Genomic DNA, 24,251 nt, shown 5'->3' with positions numbered 1-24,251 from the left:
ATAGCGGTTACATTCCACTAATTAAACCATTCAAAACGCCATTAGTCAAAACGGTATAAAGCGTCAAACGCTTACACAGTGACCTCCCTTGTACCGTAGAGACAGGTTGCGAATGTATTCAAGTATTGTATACAATCGCGTTATCAGTAATTATTCCTCTATAAAATGACATGTATCTCACAAATCTTAAATATTTACGATATGGTAAAAAAATCACCAGTCAATTCTGTGGTAGCGTTGTCAATTCAATGGTAACACTTAATTTAGATCAAACTTGATCCCCTAACACAGAACTTATCATCATCATCATTATTATCATCGTCATCGTCTTCGTCGTCGTCATCATCATCGTCATCGTAACGGGTTGTTTTCATATTTTACCAAACGTAATTGTCAATGGAATATAGGCCAAGTGCTGTAAAAAACGTGCAAACTGGTTGTTTTCATACTTTAACAGTCGCACCTGTTAAGGGAATATGGCCAAGTGCTGGTCAAAACCGTGCAAACTGGTTGTTTTCATACTTTAACAGTCACAACTGCATAGGAATTTGAGCTCAGTGCTGTCAAAATTGCGCAAACTGGTTGTTTTCATACTTTAACAGTCACAACTGTAAAAGGAGTATGAGCTCAGTGCTGTCAAAACCGCGCAAACTGGTTGTTTTAATACTTGACCAAACGTAACTGTTAAGGGAATATGGCCAAGTGCTGTTTAAACCGTGCAAACTGGTTGTTTTCATACTTTAACAGTCACAACTGTAAAAGGAATATGAGCTCAGTGCGGTCAAAACCATGCAAACTGGTTGTTTTCATACTTTAACAGTCGTAACTGTTAAGGTAATATGGCCAAGTGCTGTCAAAACTGCGCAAACTGTTTTTTTTTTTCATACTATATAACAGTCGCAACTGCTGTGTGAATATGGCCAAGTGCTGTCAAACCGTGCAAACTGGTTGTTTCCATACTTAAACAGTCGCAACTGCTGTGTGAATATGGCCAAGTGCTGTCAAAACCGTGCAAACTGGTTATTTCCATACTTAAACAGTCGCAACTGCAGTGTGAATATGGCCAAGTGCTGTCGAAACCGTGCACACTGGTTGATTCCATACTTAAACAGTCGCAACTGCTGTGTGAATATGACCAAGTGCTGTCAAAACCGTGCAAACTGGTTGTTTCCATACTTAAACAGTCGCAACTGCTGTGTGAATATGGCCAAGTGCTGTAAAACCGTGCAAACTGGTTGTTTCCATACTTAAACAGTCGCAACTGCTGTGTGAATATGGCCAAGTGCTGTCAAAACCGTGCAAACTGGTTATTTCCATACTTAAACAGTCGCAACTGCAGTGTGAATATGGCCAAGTGCTGTCGAAACCGTGCACACTGGTTGTTTCCATACTTTAACAGTCGCAACTGCTGTGTGAATATGGCCAAGTGCTGTCAAAACCATGCAAACTAGTTGTTTTCATACTTTAACAGCCACAACTGTAAAAGGAATATGAGCTCAGTGCGGTCAAAACCATGCAAACTGGTTGTTTTCATACTTTAACAGTCGTAACTGTTAAGGTAATATGGCCAAGTGCTGTCAAAACTGCGCAAACTGTGTTTTTTTTCATACTATATAACAGTCGTTACTGTTATGGGAATATGGCTAAGTGCTGTCAAAACCGTGCAAACTGGTTGTTTTTATACTATAACAGTCGTAACTGTTGAGGGAATATGGCCAAGTGCTGTCAAAACCGTGCAAACTGGTTGTTTTTATACTATAACAGTCGTAACTGTTTAGGGAATATGGCCAAGTGCTGTCAAAACCGTGCAAACTGGTTGTTTCCATACTTAAACAGTCGCAACTGCTGTGTGAATATGGCCAAGTGCTGTCAAAACCGTGCAAACTGGCTGTTTACATACTTAAACAGTCGCAACTGCTGTGTATATATGGCCAAGTGCTGTCAAAACCGTGCAAACTGGTTGTTTCCATACCTAAACAGTCGCAACTGCTGTGTGAATATGGCCAAGTGCTGTCAAAACCGTGCAAACTGGTTATTTCCATACTTAAACAGTCGCAACTGCTGTGTGAATATGGCCAAGTGCTGTCAAAACCGTGCAAACTGGTTGTTTCCATACTTAAACAGTCGCAACTGCTGCGTGAATATGGCCAAGTGCTGTAAAACCGTGCAAACTGGTTGTTTCCATACTTAAACAGTCGCAACTGCTGTGTGAATATGGCCAAGTGCTGTCAAAACCGTGCAAACTGGTTATTTCCATACTTAAACAGTCGCAACTGCAGTGTGAATATGGCCAAGTGCTGTCGAAACCGTGCACACTGGTTGTTTCCATACTTTAACAGTCGCAACTGCTGTGTGAATATGGCCAAGTGCTGTCAAAACCATGCAAACTAGTTGTTTTCATACTTTAACAGCCACAACTGTAAAAGGAATATGAGCTCAGTGCGGTCAAAACCATGCAAACTGGTTGTTTTCATACTTTAACAGTCGTAACTGTTAAGGTAATATGGCCAAGTGCTGTCAAAACTGCGCAAACTGTTTTTTTTTCATACTATATAACAGTCGTTACTGTTATGGGAATATGGCTAAGTGCTGTCAAAACCGTGCAAACTGGTTGTTTTTATACTATAACAGTCGTAACTGTTAAGGGAATATGGCCAAGTGCTGTCAAAACCGTGCAAACTGGTTGTTTTTATACTATAACAGACGTAACTGTTTAGGGAATATGGCCAAGTGCTGTCAAAACCGTGCAAACTGGTTGTTTCCATACATAAACAGTCGCAACTGCTGTGTGAATATGGCCAAGTGCTGTCAAAACCGTGCAAACTGGCTGTTTACATACTTAAACAGTCGCAACTGCTGTGTATATATGGCCAAGTGCTGTCAAAACCGTGCAAACTGGTTGTTTCCATACCTAAACAGTCGCAACTGCTGTGTGAATATGGCCAAGTGCTGTCAAAACCGTGCAAACTGGTTGTTTCCATACTTAAACAGTCGCAAGTGCTGTGTGAATATGGCCAAGTGCTGTCAAAACCGTGCAAACTGGTTGTTTCCATACTTAAACAGTCGCAACTGCTGTGTGAATATGGCCAAGTGCTGTCAAAACCGTGCAAACTGGTTGTTTCCATACTTAAACAGTCGCAACTGCTGTGTGAATATGGCCAAGTGCTGTCAAACCGTGCAAACTGGTTGTTTCCATACTTAAACAGTCGCAACTACTGTGTGAATATGGCCAAGTGCTGTCAAAACCGTGCAAACTGGTTATTTCCATACTTAAACAGTCGCAACTGCAGTGTGAATATGGCCAAGTGCTGTCGAAACCGTGCACACTGGTTGTTTCAATACTTAAACAGTCGCAACTGCTGTGTGAATATGGCCAAGTGCTGCCAAAACCGTGCAAACTGGTTGTTTCCATACTTAAACAGTCGTAACTGTTTAGGGAATATGGCCAAGTGCTGTCAAAACCGCGCAAACTGGTTGTTTCCATACTTAAACAGTCGCAACTGTTGTGTGAATATGTCCAAGTGCTGTCAAAACCGTGCAAACTGGTTGTTTCCATACTTTAACAGTCGTAACTGTTTAGGGAATATGACCAAGTGCTGTCAAAACCGTGCAAACTGGTTGTTTCCATACTATAACAGTCGTAACTGTTAAGGGGAATATGGCCAAGTGCTGTTTTCCATGCTATAACAGTCGTAACTGCTATGTGAATATGGCCAAGTGCTGTCAAAACCGTGCTAACTGGTTGTTTTCATACTTTAACAGTCGTAACAGTTTAGGGAATATGGCCAAGTGCTGTCAAAACCGTGCTAACTGGTTGTTTTCATACTATAACAGTCGTAACTGTTTAGGGAATATGGCAAAGTGCTGTCAAAACCGTGCTAACTGGTTGTTTTCATACTTTAACAGTCGTAACTGTTTAGGGAATATGGCCAAGTGCTGTCAAAACCGCGCAGACTGGTTGTTTTCGTACTTAAACAGTCGTAACTGTTAGGGGGATATGGCCAAGTGCTGTCAAAACCGCGCATACTGGTTGTTTTCATACTTGACCAAACGTAACTGTTAAGGGAAAGTGGGTCCAGTTCTGTCAAAACCGTGCAAACTGGTTGTTTTCATACTTGACCAAACGAAACTGTCAAGGGAATATAGGCCAAGTGCTGTCAAAACCGTGCAAACTGGTTGTTTTCATACTTGACCAAACGAAACTGTCAAGGGAATATAGGCCAAGTGCTGTAAAAACCGCGCAAACTGGTTGTTTTCATACTTGACCATACGTATAACTGTAAAGGGAATATGAGCTCAGTGCTGTCAAAACCGTGCAAACTGGTTGTTTTCATATTTGACCAAACGTAACTGTTACGAAAATATGTGCCAAGTTCTGTCAAAACCGTGCAAACTGGTTGTTTTTATACTTTACCAAACGTAACTGTTAAGGGAATATGGCCAAGTGCTGTCAAAACCGTGCAAACTGGTTGTCACAACTGTAAAAGGAATGTGAGCTAGTGCTGTCAAAACCGTGCAAAGAGGGTGTTTTCATGTATTATCAAATTCTCATGTTCAGTGAATATGTACCCAATCCTGTCAAAACCGTGCAGACTTGGCGTTTTCATGTATATTTAAATTCTGCTGTTCAGTGAATATGTGTCCAATGCTGTCAAAACCGTGCAAACTGGGCGTTTCATGTATTATCAAATTCGTATGTTCAGTGGATATGTGTATAGTGCTGTCAAAACCGTGCAGACTGGCAGTTTTCATATATTATCAAATTCTGCTGTTCAGTGAATATGTGCCCAATGCTGTCAAAACCGTGCAAACTGGACGTTTCAATTTATAATCAATTCTGCTGTTCGGTGGATATAGGTCTAGTGCTATCAAAACCGTGCTAACTGGCAGTTTTCGTATATATTTAAATTCTGCTGTTCAGTGGATAAGTGTCAAGTGCTGTCAAAAACGTGCAAACTGGATGTTTTCATATATTATCAAATTCTGCTGTTAAGAGGATATGGGCTCAGGGCTGTTTAACCCATGCAAAGTGGATGTTTCCATATTTCACCAAATTCTGCTGTTGAGTGGACATGTGCTGTCAAACCTATGCAAACCACATGAACAAGTTATTTTCCTACGTTTACAATACAAACTGATTGTTATCTTTATATACCAAAGGCTTCTCTTTGTTTTAAATGAAAACGGGCCCAGGGCATTCAAACCCAAACTTTTGTCTCTTTTTTATACCTAACCAAAAGTTACCGTTTATATGTGATTATATCAAGACCTTACTCGCTGTTTTCTTAAAGCTGCACTCTCACAGATTTGCCGTTTTGACAACTTCTTTTATTTTCTGTCTTGGAATGAGCATTTTTGGCGTAAATATTAGCTAACCATTGATATAAGACTGCTGACAAAAGATCAGATGTCAGATTTTCATTCGAAAATTAATGTTTTAATGTAAAAAGTGTTACTAACGGTTTAAGAAAAATGCATAAATCATCATTTCTTGAACTTAAATTTGAAAACCTGCGATCTATCTGTGAGAGTGCAGCTTTAAACGAGTACGTTACTATATATCGTTATAACGAATACGCTAGTTAACGTAAGTAAACTAGAAACGCAATTCGTTTAAACGAGATAAAAAAATAACACGTATGTCACCCCTATGCCAACCACGGTGGCTTGATGACAAAGTCTCATTAAAGTCATAATAAATCAGTTCAACTAGCCAAAATTATATTTAACACTTACTTGAACATGTATATCATCAATATAATACATTGCCTTAAACATAAATTGAGATTTAACAAAATTCAAAAATACCCTATACTGTACTATGACAGTTTAGGGTATTTTTTGACTTTGTCAAATCTCATTTTATGTTAAGGCAATGTATTATATTGATGATACACATGTTCAAGTATGTGTAAAGTATAATTTTGGCTTGTTGAACTGATTTTGTATGACTTCAACATGTTTAATGAGCCTTTGTCATCAAACCGCTGTGATGCCAACCGTAGGCATGCACCTTTTGTCGGTGTTTGTAATCAGGGGAGAGACATTACATATAACCGTTTTGAAGTTGTTTACTTAACTTGCAAACTCAATGGAGCATTCAGGTAAAGAAATATCAAAACAATTTTGCAATCGCAATACATGTAATGTCTGATTAACTTCCTGTTTGGAATAGATCAACATATTTAGTATGAAACTTTGAAGGTATAGACAGTATATTCTGGAAAAAAAATATGTGTGGAGGACTTTATTGTAAGCTGTTATTGATTTTACTAAGTGTTATGGTATCAACGTGTTTAATTTCAGCAACTATTTCTAAAAAATGGATTGTGATAAACATAACCATCGCCTTTTCTACGTTGGTACATGATAAAGCAGGTAAGATATTTGTCAGTCACTCAGTATTAATACTACAAATAAGGCCATACCAAATAGATTATTTGTTTTAACGCTATTGTCCAATTTCAAAAGTGCCGTCGATTTGTTTTTATCTTTTTATCTTGATAGCATAGTTAAACAACGCATTTCATGCGAAAAAAAGTGTACATTTGAAGGTCCACACATTTAAAAAGTAGAGCTAATCTCTGTATGTGCTTTATTTCACACTCGTATCATTGTCATTTATTTGTTCATCCACTCTCATAATTGTATCATATCATTGCCATTCATTCGCTCATCCTCTCTCATAATTGTATCATATCATTGCCATTTATTCGCTCATCCTCTCTCATAATTGTATCATATCATTGCCATTTATTCGTTCATCCACTCTCATAATTGTATCATATCATTTTCATTCGTTCATCCACTCTCATAATTGTAATCATATCATTTTCATTTATTCGTTCATCCACTCTCATAATTGTATCATATCATTGCCATTTATTCGCTCATCCTCTCTCATAAGTGTATCATATCATTTTCATTTATTCGTTCATCCACTCTCATAATTGTATCATATCATTGCCATTTATTCGTTCATCCACTCTCATAATTGTATCATATCATTGCCATTTATTCGTTCATCCTTTCTCATAATTGTATCATATCATTGCCATTTATTCGTTCATCCTTTCTCATAATTGTATCATATCATTGCCATTTATTCGTTCATCCTCTCTCATAATTGTATCATATCATTGCCATTTATTCGTTCATCCACTCTCATAATTGTATCATATCATTGTCATTTATTCGTTCATCCTTTCTCATAATTGTATCATATCATTGCCATTTATTCGCTCATCCTCTCTCATAATTGTATCATATCATTGTCATTTATTTGTTCATCCTCTCTCATAAGTGTATCATATCATTGCCATTTATTCGTTCACCCACTCTCATAATTGTAATCATATCATTTTCATTTATTCGTTCATCCACTCTCATAATTGTAATCATATCATTTCCATTTATTCGTTCATCCTCTCTCATAATTGTATCATATCATTGTCATTTATTCGTTCATCCTTTCTCATAATTGTATCATATCATTGTCATTTATTCGTTCATCCTTTCTCATAATTGTATCATATCATTGCCATTTATTCGTTCATCCTTTCTCATAATTGTATCATATCATTGTCATTTATTCGTTCATCCTTTCTCATAATTGTATCATATCATTGCCATTTATTCGTTCATCCACTCTCATAATTGTAATCATATCATTTTCATTTATTCGTTCATCCACTCTCATAATTGTAATCATATCATTTCCATTTATTCGTTCATCCTCTCTCATAATTGTATCATATCATTGTCATTTATTCGTTCATCCTTTCTCATAATTGTATCATATCATTGTCATTTATTCGTTCATCCTTTCTCATAATTGTATCATATCATTGTCATTTATTCGTTCATCCTTTCTCATAATTGTATCATATCATTGTCATTTATTCGTTCATCCTTGCTCATAATTGTATCATATCATTGTCATTTATTCGCTCATCCTCTCTCATAATTGTATCATATCATTGTCATTTATTCGTTCATCCTTTCTCATAATTGTATCATATCATTGCCATTTATTCGCTCATCCTCTCTCATAATTGTATCATATCATTGTCATTTATTCGTTCATCCTCTCTCATAAGTGTATCATATCATTGCCATTTATTCGTTCACCCACTCTCATAATTGTCATCATATCATTTTCATTTATTCGTTCATCCACTCTCATAATTGTAATCATATCATTTCCATTTATTCGTTCATCCTGTCTCATAATTGTATCATATCATTTTCATTTATTCGTTCATCCTCTCTCATAGTTGTATCATATCATTGCCATTTATTCGTTCACCCACTCTCATAATTGTATCATATCATTTTTATTCGTTCATCCACTCTCATAATTGTAATCATATCATTTTCATTTATTCGTTCATCCACTCTCATAATTGTATCATATCATTGCCATTTATTCGTTCACCCACTCTCATAATTGTATCATATCATTGCCATTTATTCGCTCATCCTCTCTCATAAGTGTATCATATCATTGTCATTTATTCGTTCATCCACTCTCATAATTGTGTCATATCATTTTCATTTATTCGCGCATCCTCTCTCATAAGTGTATCATATCATTTTCATTTATTCGTTCATCCACTCTCATAATTGTATCATATCATTGCCATTTATTCGCTCATCCTTGCTCATAATTGTATCATATCATTGCCATTTATTCGCTCATCCTCTCTCATAAGTGTATCATATCATTGTCATTTATTCGTTCATCCACTCTCATAATTGTGTCATATCATTTTCATTTATTCGTTCATCCTCTCTCATAATTGTATCATATCATTTTCATTTATTCGTTCATCCACTCTCATAATTGTAATCATATCATTGCCATTTATTCGTTCATCCACTCTCATAATTGTATCATATCATTGCCATTTATTCGCTCATCCTCTCTCATAAGTGTATCATATCATTTTCATTTATTCGTTCATCCACTCTCATAATTGTGTCATATCAATGTCATTTATTCGTTTCATCCTTGCTCATAATTGTATCATATCATTGCCATTTATTCGCGCATCCTCTCTCATAAGTGTATCATATCATTTTCATTTATTCGTTCATCCACTCTCATAATTGTATCATATCATTGCCATTTATTCGTTCACCCTTTCTCATAATTGTGTCATATCATTGTCATTTATTCGTTTCATCCTTGCTCATAATTGTATCATATCATTGTCATTTATTCGTTCATCCTCTCTCATAATTGTATCATATCATTGCCATTTATTCGCTCATCCTTGCTCATAATTGTATCATATCAATGTCATTTATTCGTTCATCCACTCTCATAAGTGTATCATATCATTGCCATTTATTCGTTCATCCTCTCTCATAATTGTAATCATATCATTTTCATTTATTCGTTCATCCACTCTCATAATTGTGTCATATCATTTTCATTTATTCGCGCATCCACTCTCATAATTGTAATCATATCATTTTCATTTATTCGTTCATCCACTCTCATAATTGTAATCATATCATTGCCATTTATTCGTTCATCCTCTCTCATAATTGTATCATATCATTTTCATCTATTCGTTTATCCACTCTCATAATTATAATCATATCATTGTCATTTATTCGTTCATCCACTCTCATAATTGTAATCATATCATTTTCATTTATTCGTTCATCCACTCTCATAATTATAATCATATCATTGTCATTTATTCGTTCATCCACTCTCATAATTGTATCATATCATTTTCATTTATTCGTTCATCCTTTCTCATAATTGTAATCATATCATTTTCATTTATTCGTTCATCCACTCTCATAATTGTAATCATATCATTGCCATTTATTCGCTCATCCTCTCTCATAATTGTATCATATCAATGTCATTTATTCGTTCATCCTTTCTCATAATTGTATCATATCATTGTCATTTATTCGTTCATCCTTGCTCATAATTGTATCATATCATTGCCATTTATTCGCTCATCCTCTCTCATAAGTGTATCATATCATTTTCATTTATTCGTTCATCCACTCTCATAATTGTGTCATATCATTTTCATTTATTCGTTTCATCCTTGCTCATAATTGTATCATATCATTGCCATTTATTCGCGCATCCTCTCTCATAAGTGTATCATATCATTTTCATTTATTCGTTCATCCACTCTCATAATTGTATCATATCATTGCCATTTATTCGTTCACCCTTTCTCATAATTGTGTCATATCATTGTCATTTATTCGTTTCATCCTTGCTCATAATTGTATCATATCATTGTCATTTATTCGTTCATCCTCTCTCATAATTGTATCATATCATTGCCATTTATTCGCTCATCCTTGCTCATAATTGTATCATATCAATGTCATTTATTCGTTCATCCACTCTCATAAGTGTATCATATCATTGCCATTTATTCGTTCATCCACTCTCATAATTGTATCATATCATTGCCATTTATTCGCTCATCCTTGCTCATAATTGTATCATATCAATGTCATTTATTCGTTCATCCACTCTCATAAGTGTATCATATCATTGCCATTTATTCGTTCATCCTCTCTCATAATTGTAATCATATCATTTTCATTTATTCGTTCATCCACTCTCATAATTGTAATCATATCATTGCCATTTATTCGTTCATCCTCTCTCATAATTGTATCATATCATTTTCATCTATTCGTTTATCCACTCTCATAATTATAATCATATCATTGTCATTTATTCGTTCATCCACTCTCATAATTGTAATCATATCATTTTCATTTATTCGTTCATCCACTCTCATAATTATAATCATATCATTGTCATTTATTCGTTCATCCACTCTCATAATTGTATCATATCATTTTCATTTATTCGTTCATCCTTTCTCATAATTGTAATCATATCATTTTCATTTATTCGTTCATCCACTCTCATAATTGTAATCATATCATTGCCATTTATTCGCTCATCCTCTCTCATAATTGTATCATATCAATGTCATTTATTCGTTCATCCACTCTCATAATTGTATCATATCATTGTCATTTATTCGTTCATCCACTCTCATAAGTGTATCATATCATTGCCATTTATTCGTTCATCCACTCTCATAATTGTAATCATATCATTGCCATTTATTCGCTCATCCTCTCTCATAATTGTATCATATCATTGCCATTTATTCGTTCATCCTCTCTCATAATTGTATCATATCATTGTCATTTATTCGCTCATCCACTCTCATAATTGTATCATATCAATGGCATTTATTCGTTCATCCTTGCCCATAATTGTATCATATCATTGCCATTTATTCGCTCATCCTCTCTCATAATTGTATCATATCAATGTCATTTATTCGTTCATCCTTTCTCATAATTGTATCATATCAATGTCATTTATTCGTTCATCCTTGCTCATAATTGTATCATATCATTGCCATTTATTCGCTCATCCTCTCTCATAATTGTATCATATCAACGTCATTTATTCGTTCACCCTTTCTCATAATTGTATCATATCATTGCCATTTATTCGCTCATCCTCTCTCATAATTGTATTATATCATTGCCATTTATTCGTTCACCCACTCTCATAATTGTATCATATCATTGCCATTTATTCGTTCATCCTCTCTCATAATTGTATCATATCATTGCCATTTATTCGTTCATCCACTCTCATAATTGTATCATATCATTGCCATTTATTCGTTCACCCACTCTCATAATTGTATCATATCATTGCCATTTATTCGTTCATCCACTCTCATAATTGTATCATATCATTGCCATTTATTCGTTCATCCTCTCTCATAATTGTATCATATCATTGCCATTTATTCGTTCACCCACTCTCATAATTGTCATCATATCATTGCCATTTATTCGTTCATCCACTCTCATAATTGTAATCATATCATTGCCATTTATTCGTTCATCCACTCTCATAATTGTATCATATCATTGCCATTTATTCGTTCATCCACTCTCATAATTGTATCATATCATTGTCATTTATTCGTTCATCCTTTCTCATAATTGTATCATATCATTGCCATTTATTCGTTCATCCTTTCTCATAATTGTATCATATCATTGTCATTTATTCGTTCATCCTTGCTCATAATTGTATCATATCATTGTCATTTATTCGTCCATCCTTTCTCATAATTGTATCATATCATTGTCATTTATTCGTTCATCCTTGCTCATAATTGTATCATATCATTGCCATTTATTCGTTCATCCTTTCTCATAATTGTATCATATCAATGTCATTTATTCGTTCATCCTTGCTCATAATTGTATCATATCATTGTCATTTATTCGTCCATCCTTTCTCATAATTGTATCATATCATTGTCATTTATTCGTTCATCCTTGCTCATAATTGTATCATATCATTGTCATTTATTCGTCCATCCTTTCTCATAATTGTATCATATCATTGTCATTTATTCGTTCATCCTTTCTCATAATTGTATCATATCATTGTCATTTATTCGTTCATCCTTGCTCATAATTGTATCATATCATTGTCATTTATTCGTTCATCCTTTCTCATAATTGTATCATATCATTGTCATTTATTCGTCCATCCTTTCTCATAATTGTATCATATCATTGTCATTTATTCGTTCATCCTTGCTCATAATTGTATCATATCATTGCCATTTATTCGTTCATCCTTTCTCATAATTGTATCATATCAATGCCATTTATTCGTTCATCCTTTCTCATAATTGTATCATATCAATGTCATTTATTCGTTCATCCTTGCTCATAATTGTATCATATCATTGTCATTTATTCGTCCATCCTTTCTCTCATAATTGTATCATATCATTGCCATTTATTCGTTCATCCTTTCTCATAATTGTATCATATCATTGTCATTTATTCGTTCATCCTTTCTCATAATTGTATCATATCATTGTCATTTATTCGTTCATCCTTGCTCATAATTGTATCATATCATTGTCATTTATTCGTCCATCCTTTCTCATAATTGTATCATATCATTGTCATTTATTCGTTCATCCTTGCTCATAATTGTATCATATCATTGCCATTTATTCGTTCATCCTTTCTCATAATTGTATCATATCAATGTCATTTATTCGTTCATCCTTGCTCATAATTGTATCATATCATTGTCATTTATTCGTTCATCTTTTCTCATAATTGTATCATATCATTGTCATTTATTCGTTCATCCTTGCTCATAATTGTATCATATCATTGTCATTTATTCGTCCATCCTTTCTCATAATTGTATCATATCATTGTCATTTATTCGTTCATCCTTGCTCATAATTGTATCATATCATTGCCATTTATTCGTTCATCCTTTCTCTCATAATTGTATCATATCAATGTCATTTATTCGTTCATCCTTGCTCATAATTGTATCATATCATTGTCATTTATTCGTTCATCCTTGCTCATAATTGTATCATATCATTGTCATTTATTCGTTCATCCTTTCTCATAATTGTATCATATCATTGTCATTTATTCGTTCATCCTTTCTCATAATTGTATCATATCATTGCCATTTATTCGTTCATCCTTGCTCATAATTGTATCATATCATTGCCATTTATTCGTCCATCCTTTCTCTCATAATTGTATCATATCATTGTCATTTATTCGTTCATCCTTTCTCATAATTGTATCATATCATTGTCATTTATTCGTTTCATCCTTGCTCATAATTGTATCATATCATTGTCATTTATTCGTTCATCCTTGCTCATAATTGTATCATATCATTGTCATTTATTCGTTCATCCTTGCTCATAATTGTATCATATCATTGTCATTTATTCGTTCATCCACTCTCATAAGTGTATCATATCATTGTCATTTATTCGTTCATCCTTGCTCATAAGTGTATCATATCATTGTCATTTATTCGTTCATCCTTGCTCATAATTGTATCATATCATTGCCATTTATTCGTTCATCCTTGCTCATAATTGTATCATATCATTGCCATTTATTCGTTCATCCTTTCTCATAATTGTATCATATCATTGTCATTTATTCGTTCATCCTTGCTCATAATTGTATCATATCATTGTCATTTATTCGTTCATCCTTTCTCATAATTGTATCATATCATTGCCATTTATTCGTTCATCCTTGCTCATAATTGTATCATATCATTGTCATTTATTCGTCCATCCTTTCTCTCATAATTGTATCATATCATTGTCATTTATTCGTTCATCCTTTCTCATAATTGTATCATATCATTGTCATTTATTCGTTTCATCCTTGCTCATAATTGTATCATATCATTGTCATTTATTCGTTCATCCTTGCTCATAATTGTATCATATCATTGTCATTTATTCGTTCATCCTTGCTCATAATTGTATCATATCATTGTCATTTATTCGTCCATCCTCTCTCATTATTGTATCAGTTTATACGTTTTTAAAAGTTGGAGTAAATAAAAAAAACATCGAATGAATTAAATATGCCAATTTTACTTTTATCATGTTTTTCGCCCCAAAATCATTTCAATGATCATAGAAGAATGTCTTTGTGGATTTATTTTTCATTCTGAAAGCTTAAAATCAACCCGCTAGCAATCGTAACAACTCGGCCATCTCCGGCAAGCGTCAATTCCTGTTGAATACTGGCCGAGGTGTTCCGATTGACTCGCTCGATGACGCGATACATGCCTGTCAAAACCAACCCGCTCGATAATGTGATGCATGCCTGTCAAGCACGTTTAAGTTGTTCACCTTGCATTCATTCTCGTTCACCAGAGTGATGATGCTATGCGTTTGATTTATCTTTATCAAACCTCTGATGAATGAGAATGCTTGCATTTAAACGTTCAATTATGGACTGCTAACCACATGAAAACGTGAATTTAAAAATAGAAATAAAATCGTATAATGTTTAACGCTGGAGTCTATATAACATCCGTTAAACCCAATCGTCATAACTCGGCCATCTCCGGCAAGCTTCGAGATAGACAATTCCTGTTGGATACTGGCCGAGGTGTTCCGATTGGTTAAACCCGTGTAAAGCCACCAGAAAAGGGTGCATTGTTATGCCACATCCCATATGTCCACCGCCCATTCCCCCACCCCCACCCTTATAAATTAACAAAATGGCAAGAATAATTGGTTGATTGTAACAAGTACAAATCTTTAAAAAAATCATTTGTTATACTATTATTCTATAATATTTCATTTAAAAGATATAGAATAAATTTTGAATAATATAATAAAAAATAAATAGCTTGTGATTAAGTACTTGTTACAGTTCCCCTATCATTATGCATAAGCCTAGAAATATGTTTGCCTTTTGGGTAATTGATGAGAGAGGGGCGGGTCCAGTGGGGGAATGCAGCCGCCCCCTAAAGTCATCCAAGATTACTTTTTATTTCAATGAAGGAACTATAAAGTACAGCTCTGTGTAGCTATACTATTGGTGCCATTAATACTAGTGTTTGAAAATCGGACTCTACGTATTTGCTAACGATAATCGAATCGAATCGGACCAAGTATTTCGATTTACTATCGGATAATAATCGAATGTTCATAATATCATTTAGGAAATACATTCTTTATACATAGTATAATCATGATCATTTAAATGGTTAAACCTGGAATCAGTACATGTGATGCTATAGGCATGCTTTTTGCAGCAGTAAGTAAATATCCCTAACCTTTTCTGTCTTTAAAAACATAACAACAAATCACATACTTAATAATTGCACATCAATTGCAAAATGATTCACACCGCATCAAGAAAGTTATCATAGCATTTCATCCATGTCAAAGCATATTAAATATTTGTTAACCAGCTTAACATGCAATAACCTGTAACATTGAAGATTTCATTGAAGTATCTTAATTTCATAAAACTTTCACAATAAGTTATTTTGTTAATACCAAGCGATACCAATAAAGGGTTCAAGAACAGAATGCATCGAACCGGGATCCCCGGTATTTGCAGGTTGTGCGACTTTTTAAGGAAAAGTTTACATTCACCGCATTTGTGTAAAAGAGTGAACCCCCTTCTTAAAATGAACTCAACAAGAATTTACCGGAAAGAAATAATTGACATTTACCCTTCTTTTACCGCATAAGAATGCGTAGTTACCGGAAGTAACATTAGCGACATCGATTTTGGACAGCCACTATCGATTGTCGCCGACATAGCATTGTCAGCGACGATTTATCGATTATTTTCGATAACCGTTTTATCACTAATTAATACAGCTACGTATGCACAGTAACTACAGCACGCATGTAGAACCTAGGTCCGCGCTGCAGCTGTAGCTTTAAATTTAAAGTTGTAGCTTTATGATACGTTTTATTGTTGCAGTATACCACTAGTTGAGTCTTTTTCATACATGAAGTTACACGTTGTAGGTTGGGCTCAGGGTAAAGAAATGGCTCCCCCCCCCCCAAAAAAAAAAAAAAAAACACACAACAAAAACACACACACACACAGAGAAAAATTGTCTCAATAATATAGTCACACATATCACTCTTGTTGTTTTGTCCGTGGACAGGTTTCAAACATTGATTCGGACCAAACAATGACACAACTTCCTCAGATTAGATTACTCCAATGAATTCCTATTTTTGGTGCACAAGGCGGCATCCTGAAAATTAATTATGTAACTATAAAAGTTGATATGGTTATTGTGTATATCTTTTTCATATGTCATGGAAATATACAATATTACATATAATATGGTCGTTCGGGCGTCTGTATATTGTTGTTACGTACTTGTAAGAAACTAATTAGGGATTTGACAACTATAGACAGAAGTTTAACTTAAAAAAAACAACTATGTCTGTCAACAGCTTCAGTCGCACCTAAGTCGATTAAATGAAAATGAAAAAAAATACACTCGATTTGTTTGCTTCTCAATTCTGTAGATTTATACTATTGTAAGCATAGTTTCTTGTCATATCTATTTTCACTGTAAATTGTATTTTCCGTTATTTATCAGTTTCAGTGTTCATGATTTATGTATTACTTTCTAAAAATATTGGTACAATGTTTTTAATGAGTACTTTCGTCCGTAGACGTGTTATTACTGTTGTTATCGCTGTTGCTGTTTTGTTCTATCTAAATTTAATAGACTAAGTGCATTATTGGCGCAGCGTGAAAACGCAGTATCGAATACGTTTCAAATGTGTATCATTGTGGGTCACATGATACATAATCAAAATGGACCAGCCAGCATTATTATTGTAAAATAAATTTTAAAATGTTTGAAAACAGTTCAACCGCTATGAACAAACAGTTGTTTAAACTGATTAAGGAAAAAAAAACATCAATTAAGATACAAAACAACGTATGTCTGATACCGTTATTACACATCTTTGGACATATTTAATGGGTATTAACTTATTAAATAACTACCCTGAACTCGTAGGCTACCTTTTATAGCGATCGGAACACATCGGCCAGTATCAAACATCTCGATGGCCGAGTTGTTAAGATTGCTTTTTAAATCGTGTACTGTGTTTTACTTATCCACTGGAAGGACTTGAAGGTGTTTGAAGAAACGTTAATCTAAAAATAACTCATGAATACGTCATCGTGGTAAATGCATAAATAGAGAGACTCAGAAAATAATTTGTTCTAGTTATGCACGAGTCAATTGTAACCACGGCACCCCAAGGTCCGGGGGTATACCGGGGATAGCCGGAGAAACGGGCCGTGTTTTTACCTTCCAGTTGGCCCCGCAGTGCCGGGTGAATGCGATAGTTTTGTCTTCCAGCCAAATATAGCGGGGAAATGGGCTTTACCTAGAGCCTCTTGGGTGCGGGGGCATTTGGCGGGGGTTTCGCGAGCAATTCGTCCCCGGGCTTGGCTGGACCGAAGGTCAAAGTCCCCGCTATTCCCCCGGGGGGCGTGGTTACAATTGTCTGGTGCAAATAACAAAAATAAATAATAAACTGAAATGCTTTAGTAATAAGTGGGAACTACAGGTGCAAGCACATAAATTTAGCCAAAACTTGAATGAAGATCCGGGTAAGGGGCACGTCATTAAACATCAGATTCCATATAATTATGTCCTTACATCCATTTTTTACCATTTCTTTCAGTTCGGGTTGAAGCTGTTAGTCATAATTATGTAGAAGTCGGACTTTGGCAAATGTACAGCTGCAACCACACCACCAGTCGGTCGGCTCCGGTTTCCCCTGATGGTTTCCATGGCAACTTATCCGACCCAGTTGACGTCACATCCTGCATTACGGCCAGCACAAATAAGTTCAGTAGTGTGGTTCGCTGGTTGGGAGTGTCCTATCAAACAACTGAAGGTTAATCTTTCACATCAAAGTTTCTTTACAATTATTATCTGAAAAAACAACAACAGAAAACATAATCTAAACAGTCAATGGTTAGATATGTGTTAAGTTAAAGCTGCACTCTCACAGATATACCATTTTTACAACTTTTATTTTTTGTCTTAGAAAGAGCAAATTTTTGCGTTAATATCTGCAAACCAATGATAAAAGATTGCTGACAAAAGATCAGATCGCAGATTTTCATTTTTCTGTTAGAATATTAATGTTTTATGGCTTAAACCGTTACTAACGGTTTAAGAACAATGCATAAAACATCAATTTTTGAACTTAAATATAAAAATCTGTGATCTCTTTTTTTGTCAGCATTCTTATTTAAAGATGCACTCTTTAACTCCCAACTTAGATTTACCACAATTAATAATATTGTTTTAACATTCCAAAAAGGATGAATAAATGTCGAAAACAATGGTTCTTGTAAAGGATACCGAGTTTAATTTGAAAGAAATGAGCATAAAACAAGGTATTTTTACCTTATAAAACTATAGAAGATCACAGTAAACCTTTTAGCATTCACCAATCATTTAATATTTTTGCGCTTTCTGCTATTAAATACACGGTTACATTCTTGTTATCAGTAATATATATTTTCCATAAATGCATTATTTAGTGAGTAGTTAAAGGTTTATCAGTCAAAATTTATGTTTGCAATACATGTGCATGTATTGATTTTGAATAAGAGTGTCACTTTAACTGGTTTCCATGGATTTTCGCAAAAATAGGCTCGTTTCAAGACAAAAAATAAAAACGTTGTCAAAACTTTCAATCTGTGGGAGTGCAGCTGTAAGTTTACAACGTGATTAACGACATGTCGTTCTTATCTTTTAAACGTTACATGGAGTATTGGGTAATGTGCATAAGTATTCAAATAATATAAAGCGAGCTGAAACAGTTGTCTCATATCTTGTTAATACTTTTAGATCACAAGTGTATCGATAAAACATCCAGAGCAGAAAAAGAACTTTAAGTTAACAGCGATGCTGTTAACAACGTTGTTCATTTTAACAAACGTCTGGCCCCAATATCATAAAAATGCTTTGGTCGAATTTCAATCTCAGACTCAACTCATTTTACCACATAAAAGCATAGTACGATTCAAACTCGTGCATGCTTTTAAAAATATACTTTTTAATAGAATGTGTTGATAAAACAATATTTTCAAAGAAAAAATAATTCTGGAGCAAAAATTATACTGGTAAAAGTATTGGACGCACCGTTTTACTACGTTTGATGTCGTATAAATTTTGAAGTACTTAATCTGCATGTTAACAATAATGGAGCGGTATTCGGTTCAAAATCTGCATGTTAACAATAATGGAGCGGTATTCGGTTCAAAATCTGCATGTTAACAATTATGGCGCGGTATTCGGTTCAAAATCAGCATGTTAACAATTATGGCGCGATATTCGGTTCAAAATCTGCATGTTAACAATTATGGAGCGGTATTCGGTTCAAAAATGAAATTTGCAAATTGCCAACATTTGTATGCTTTATTAATAATCTATTACAGTACATTTTATTCATGTATTGTTTAATTCGTTGTAATAAAGTGTTAAATCGGAATTTACATTTCGTTTTCCATCTTTCTTGAATAGGCATTGTCTGTATCTGGTTAGCAAATTTCAACATGTTCCAAACCGCTATGTGTCTAACGCCTAATGCCAAACCGCAATACGCTTAACTCGATTTCGATTACGAAACTAAACATGTAAATGTCAACGTATCACTGAAATGTCGTCGTTTGTTTCGAAATTGTCTTCATATATTGCAAATCGGAATGTGTCTATTGCTTAAGTTCAAACCGCGATACGATCAACCTAGAATTTGATTACGAAACTGAAGATGAGCTTGTCAATGTTAGCTCCAACTAATCACGGAAAGCGGTTTGGAACATGTCGAAATTTGCTAGCCAGATACAGACAATGCCTATCCAAGAAAGATGGAAAACGAAATGTAAATTGCGATTTACAACAAATTAAACAATACATGAATAGAATGTACTGTAAGAGATTATTAATAAAGCATACAAATGTTAACAAATTGCAAATTTCATTTTTGAACCAAATACATAAACAATTGCTAGCATTCTTTCTATTTTCAGGAACACTTCTCGCACAGACTGTACCCAACTACCTGTTAAACATTCGTTTTATTGTCGTAGCAGGGGCATGCTTTTCGTTCCTCTGTTTGGTTGCTCTTGGCTTTTACTATGCATCTGATGTCCGTTTCAAAAAGATAAAGGGCATTTTCGCTGGAATGTGGGGAGTTTTCACAGGTATACTGTATTTTTTTGTCGATTGGTCGGTTTAATGTATATCTACTGTGTTAAAGTCAGTGTTTATATTTGGTCCTCTACATAGTCCAAATATTTGAACGTTGACAGATTTTTTTTAGATTTTTGATATGGCAAATCCTTCACGTACAAATTGTTTAGTATCAAAAGTGGGTAGTTGTTCCGATCAGGATTCCGGGTTAAAGCATATAGCGTCTATAAAATATCATAAAAACAAAGAAATATTACCAAATAATGTTATTTTATATTAGTTCCGTACACAAAAAATAAATATCCAACTTATAATTATGAGTTTGACGGCTTTTCTTCATTTCATTCTGTCAAAACATAACGATATATACATGAAGGGCACCTGCAAGGCTTCAGGGCACCGTTTTAAATCGCTCGGAACATTTCGTCCATGGCCGAGTTGTTACGATTGTATAACGAGGTATATCTCGAAGCTTTGTCGGAGGAGGCCGAGTTATTACGATTGTATGGAGTTGTTCCCCTTCGCATAATTGTTTTCTGTGTCAGTCAACTTTCGGTTTATTGGAAAGGTAAACAACTTGTTTTAATGCATTAAATGCTTGTTTAGTGCAAAATAGCATTTCACTTACATGGTAAAATATGAAAATAACTCTTTATGATCAATTTCAACCATAAAATACTTCACTTAAAACAATTCCAATATTTTTAAAACACCCCCGTTTTTTGCACATTCCCGTTTAGACGTTAGGGATTGGAAGAATCCCGTATAACACGTCTAATATTTTAGACTAGTCCTCTACACAGCTAGGTTGGTAGGTCGGCGCTGGGCTAAATTGTTGAGAAGACAAAATTAATTACTGATTTACTTAGTGTTGAGCGCGAAATGCCTTTCGTGAACTTAGTATTAGTGATCCCATTGTTGGAGGCATGAGAGCAGACATTAAAGCTATACAATATCTTTATCAATCATGAAACAAGTATTGTTTCAGACTTTATAAGTTACGGGGTTAGTAGGTGACCCAATATGGGATATATGAGCAAAGGAAACCATATCGGATGAGAGTAGCGAAGCTCGAACCAGAATGTGGTTTCTTCCGTTTAAATGCACAGTGGCTTGATGACAAAGGCTCATTAAAGTCACAATAAAAAAATTCAACTAGCCAAAATTATATTAATGAGCCTTTGTCATCAAGCCACTGTGTTTCAATGTTTCATTTATTCATCGGAATCGGAAAATAGACGCCATTTTGGTACGATATAAATTTGGTGACCCAATATGGAAAAATATGGGATCACTGCGTGCCCAGTCCTGGACCAATGGCGTTACGTCATTTATGGTGGAGGCGTGATATTATATCATATTGGCCAAAGAAAAAGAAAAACCAGGATACAGAAGAAACATGCCTATGATTGCATAGTCTGGTTCTATCTCAGAAAAAATATTTTTAGCAACTGCTCAAAACATGTATGTATGTAAAATGTATTTACTAAGTCCTGTTAGTGACTAAATAACAAAAAAAAATCAAATATTATTCGCAGAAATTCAGCATTGATGTCCTTTCTGTTTGCAGTGTTAACCCTCGTTGGTATAACGACATGCCACATGCTTCTGCTCCGATGGCTTCTACAGCTGGGATCCAACATAGAAATGCAATGTCAGGGACATTCACAAGCAGACAGGAGCAACATCACCTGTGCCTTTAAAACAGAAGTACCTATGGTGGCTTTGCTAAACGGTAGATAGTTTGTCAATCTAGTTAAAGAGCTTGATTTTACTTGCTTACGCGATTACAGCATAGCGTAAGGAAGCCACTGATTGGCTGGGGGAAAGGTCGCCAGTAGATGACCTCCTATGTGTGGCATCAGGGAATAAGAATCCAAGTGTTTTCATTGGACTGCAAAATTAACTAGACAATGGAATAAATGAATCACTGAGGCGTGTCAAAGAATAAGGATAATAATGAAATTAGATATGACACCGGGTACAAATACGGAGTGTATATTTCGGATATACATGTAGCTTTAATTGGATTGAAATTTTGTTTTGTTTTGGTGATATATATATATCAAGTAAAATCTATATCTAATTATTAAAAGCCAAAAACCAAAGCAAAACGTTTTTAGACATATTTGGTAAGTCGCATAACTGTTCCTTATCAAATCTCGTTTAAATCGACAATAGCTATAACGGTGATAAAACAATGAACACACCTTTTTAATCCTTAAATCGGGTTTAAGAAACATGAGAAAATTGGATATCCGGTCTTATATACTTTATATTAACATGCTTATAACAATTATCAATATATACATGTTAATAATTACATTCTATTTTTGTTGCAGCGTTAGCACTTACTTTATGCATTGTTGTGGTAGTCATACTGACTGCAGACGTGTGTTGCCGTAGACCTCGGAGGTTGCCGGAATACGTTGGTATGCCAATGGAGCTTGTAGACTTTGGTCCTGTTGTTTGTCCCGCCGACAGTGAGGAGGACGTCCAAAGATTTAGAAACAAAGCGGGAACTAGCTGTGATGACGGAGCATCCACCTCTAATCAGCCTGATTAGAGTACATATTCAATCAACACGATGTTGCAATATCGTTCTTGCATTTTGGACAGATACCAATTATCTTTAATACAAAATGATTTTGTTGTTGTATAGTGATACACATGTTTTTTTTTATTGTGATAAAGCATCATCATCATCATCATCATCATCATTAGAGCCATCAGAGCCATTATCATCAAAATCACCATCAAAGTCATCAGCAGAGTCATCATCACAGTCATTAGAAGAGTCATCATCACAGTCATCAGCAGAGTCATCATCACAGTCATCATCATCAGTATAGTCATCAGAGGCAATCTCATCAGACTCAATATCAGAGACAATTGTAATAGGCTGCAGTGAAGTGTTGACCTGATATTTGTTCTATGTGTATTTAAGTTTCGTTGTTACATAAAGAATGCATTTAATAAACTGACATTAAAATAATGATTTATTTATGAACTGAAGGATTGTCTTGTCTCTCTATACAGCGTTACAGTACAGTTTAGTAATAATTTTATCTAGACGTGCAAACATGTCATATATTCTTCAAACTTCAGGAATACACATGTGAAAAATTCTTGCTGTTTGTAAACTCTAGATGATACTTGTTTCTTTCAGTATAAGATCGTAATTCATTTTATAAATATCAATAAAAAATGGCAATAATTCAACGATTAGCATATTGAAAAAAATGTTTAATGGCACGCAAGTCAAAAAAGAACGTCACAAGGACAGACAGATTAAATCACCCTTTTTCTTAACGAAAACATTCTACAAGCATATGTATACAGCAACATATTAAAGTGACACTCTTATTCAAAATCAATACATACAAATTTACCAAAAAAACAACATGATAAACCCCATAACTACTTACTAAATAATGTATATGGGGAAATATTAATTGCTGATTGTAACAGTGTATTTAATAACTGAAAACGCAAAAATATTAAATTATTGGTGAGTGCTAAAGGATTTACAACATCACGACACACCAACCCATGGATGAACACCGAAATTAAAAGAACAATTAGAAAAAAAAACCCAGAGAGTATATAAAAAAAAGCGAGAATATCAAAC

At 34.6% G+C, this 24,251-nt stretch overlaps 1 protein-coding gene across 1 annotated transcript; it reads left to right on the top strand.

The window, feature by feature from the left end:
• Nucleotides 1-6,142: 6,142 nt before the first annotated feature.
• LOC128236848 (uncharacterized) lies at nucleotides 6,143-23,635 on the top strand. Its single transcript, XM_052951971.1, has 5 exons — nucleotides 6,143-6,378; nucleotides 18,096-18,311; nucleotides 20,458-20,631; nucleotides 22,191-22,355; nucleotides 22,963-23,635. Exons 1-5 carry the CDS (start codon nucleotides 6,234-6,236, stop codon nucleotides 23,184-23,186), a joined length of 924 nt encoding a protein of 307 aa, XP_052807931.1. The 5' UTR covers nucleotides 6,143-6,233; the 3' UTR covers nucleotides 23,187-23,635.
• Nucleotides 23,636-24,251: the final 616 nt, after the last annotated feature.

The sequence above is a fragment of the Mya arenaria genome, chromosome 6, assembly GCF_026914265.1.
Source record: "Mya arenaria isolate MELC-2E11 chromosome 6, ASM2691426v1".
In the NCBI taxonomy this organism is placed as follows: Eukaryota; Metazoa; Mollusca; class Bivalvia; order Myida; family Myidae; genus Mya; species Mya arenaria.
This window is presented reverse-complemented; position numbering and strand designations above follow the sequence as displayed.